Source organism: Triticum dicoccoides, chromosome 2B, assembly GCF_002162155.2.
Source record: "Triticum dicoccoides isolate Atlit2015 ecotype Zavitan chromosome 2B, WEW_v2.0, whole genome shotgun sequence".
NCBI lineage: Eukaryota > Viridiplantae > Streptophyta > Magnoliopsida > Poales > Poaceae > Triticum > Triticum dicoccoides.
The window spans coordinates 38,539,154-38,540,919 of record NC_041383.1 but is presented as its reverse complement, the minus strand read 5'-3'; the positions used below and the strand labels follow the sequence as shown (position 1 = coordinate 38,540,919).

The following is a 1,766-nucleotide window of genomic DNA, read 5'->3' as shown; positions in this document are numbered from 1 at the left end:
TTAATTAATATATGAGGTGGTTTTCAAAAAAAAATCTTTAATTTTTTTGACTTTTTGTTGAATTACTAATTTTACTCACAAGTACGCCCAGGAATCAAACGTCCACGCCCGGTTCCTCACTTCCAAAATGCATGGCCTCTTTTGTTCTGTTATGCTTTGAGCGGTAATAAATTTATTCATATAAATTTTATGTGCAATGTAATTTTTTTTTGCATAGAATGTGCAATGTAATTTGGAACGCGGTAGATCTAAGGAGGAAATTAACTTGCGTACAAGCCGTTGACTAGCATATATTACAAATTAAATTCACGCGCTGGCTGCTAACTACACATGTCATACGAGTTGGTTGTAAGTTGATTAACAATTGATCAAAACTAGGTAGAGAGTTGAAGTCCAAGTACATGCACTCATGTAGAGCCGTTCAGCATGCAGCAATACCAAGTAAGACTAATCCACCCGCAACCCTAGCTAACTTGGACATTGGAATCGTCCGCATAGGATTTCTTCGTCTATATAAACAGCTATTTGTCGATCAGCATGGAGTATTCCTACTTTCCTAGCTAGCACAGTAAGTACAATGGCCTCTTCTTTTTCATCGTCGTCCATGGAGGTACAGATACATCCACTGACCAAAGACGACGACGGTGAGATAACAGCCGCCGGCACAGCATCGCCAATGAGTACCAAGGGGCCTGCACCGGCCACGGTCATGTCGAGCGTCGCAAGCCTGGCGCAGCTCCTGCCGACAGGCACCGTGCTAGCCTACCAGGCACTATCCCCGTCCTTCACCAACCATGGCAAGTGCGAGACCTCCAACCAGTGGCTCACTGGGACGCTGGTCGCTGTCCTTGCCTCTGCGTGCCTCTTCTTCTCCTTCACAGATAGCATCGTCGGTCGCCGCGATGGAAAGCTATATTATGGCTTTGCCACACCGCGCGGCTTCAATGTGTTCAACTTCTCCAGCGAGGAGGAGAGGCAGGAGTGGCATGATCTTGATCAGTTCCGGAGGCTCCGCCTCCGGCCGCTGGACTTCATGCACGCCTTCTTCGCGGCTGTAGTGTTCCTCACGGTGGCATTCAGCGACGTTGGGCTGCAGAACTGCTTCTTCCCGGACGCCAACAGGAACACCCAAGAGTTGCTCAAGAATCTGCCAATGGGCATGGCATTTCTGTCCAGCTTTGTGTTCATCATCTTCCCCACCAAGAGGAAGGGCATTGGATTCTCTGACAACGCTCCTGCCCAGAAGGTCGTCCATCCCTTAAATTGATTAAGTTTGATTACCGATCATTCGAATTTGCTAGGCATGTTTATGAATACTTACGGAAATTGATTGGAAAAATTTAAATTCTTCAGGAAATTTGTACTCAATCGGATTTGACGACACCGCTCCTCGCAGGAGTAGAATGGGCTTGATTGTATCTTAATCGGAGAAAATAATGTAATTTGTGAAGTATACATGTTCAGTGTCTGCCATGCTTGTCTTGTAAACAAACAAATATTTTATGTCCAAAGCAATTGTAAAATTACGTAGTGCCGTGCGTCCCTTTTTTGCTTTAAGATCAATGTTCTTATTTGTTCTTTTTGAGTGGAAATAATACAAGGACTAAACTCATCAAGTAATGTTTGTATCCACATCACATCTGCCATGGCATTGGCTATATACCTGCATTTTACTTCTGTGCTAGACCTTGAGAGAGTGGCATGTTTGAGTGAGATGCATCATATGTTTGATTAATTGGGAACTCACAAAATAAGTGTGTTTATTG

The 1,766-nt window shown here is 44.3% G+C and overlaps 1 protein-coding gene across 1 annotated transcript; it reads left to right on the top strand.

The window, feature by feature from the left end:
* Positions 1 to 577: 577 nt before the first annotated feature.
* On the top strand, positions 578 to 1,267 carry LOC119360356 (protein DMP10-like). The gene has a single exon (XM_037626027.1). The coding sequence runs from the start codon at positions 578 to 580 to the stop codon at positions 1,265 to 1,267; it is 690 nt and encodes a 229-aa protein (XP_037481924.1).
* The last annotated feature ends 499 nt before the right edge of the window (positions 1,268 to 1,766 follow it).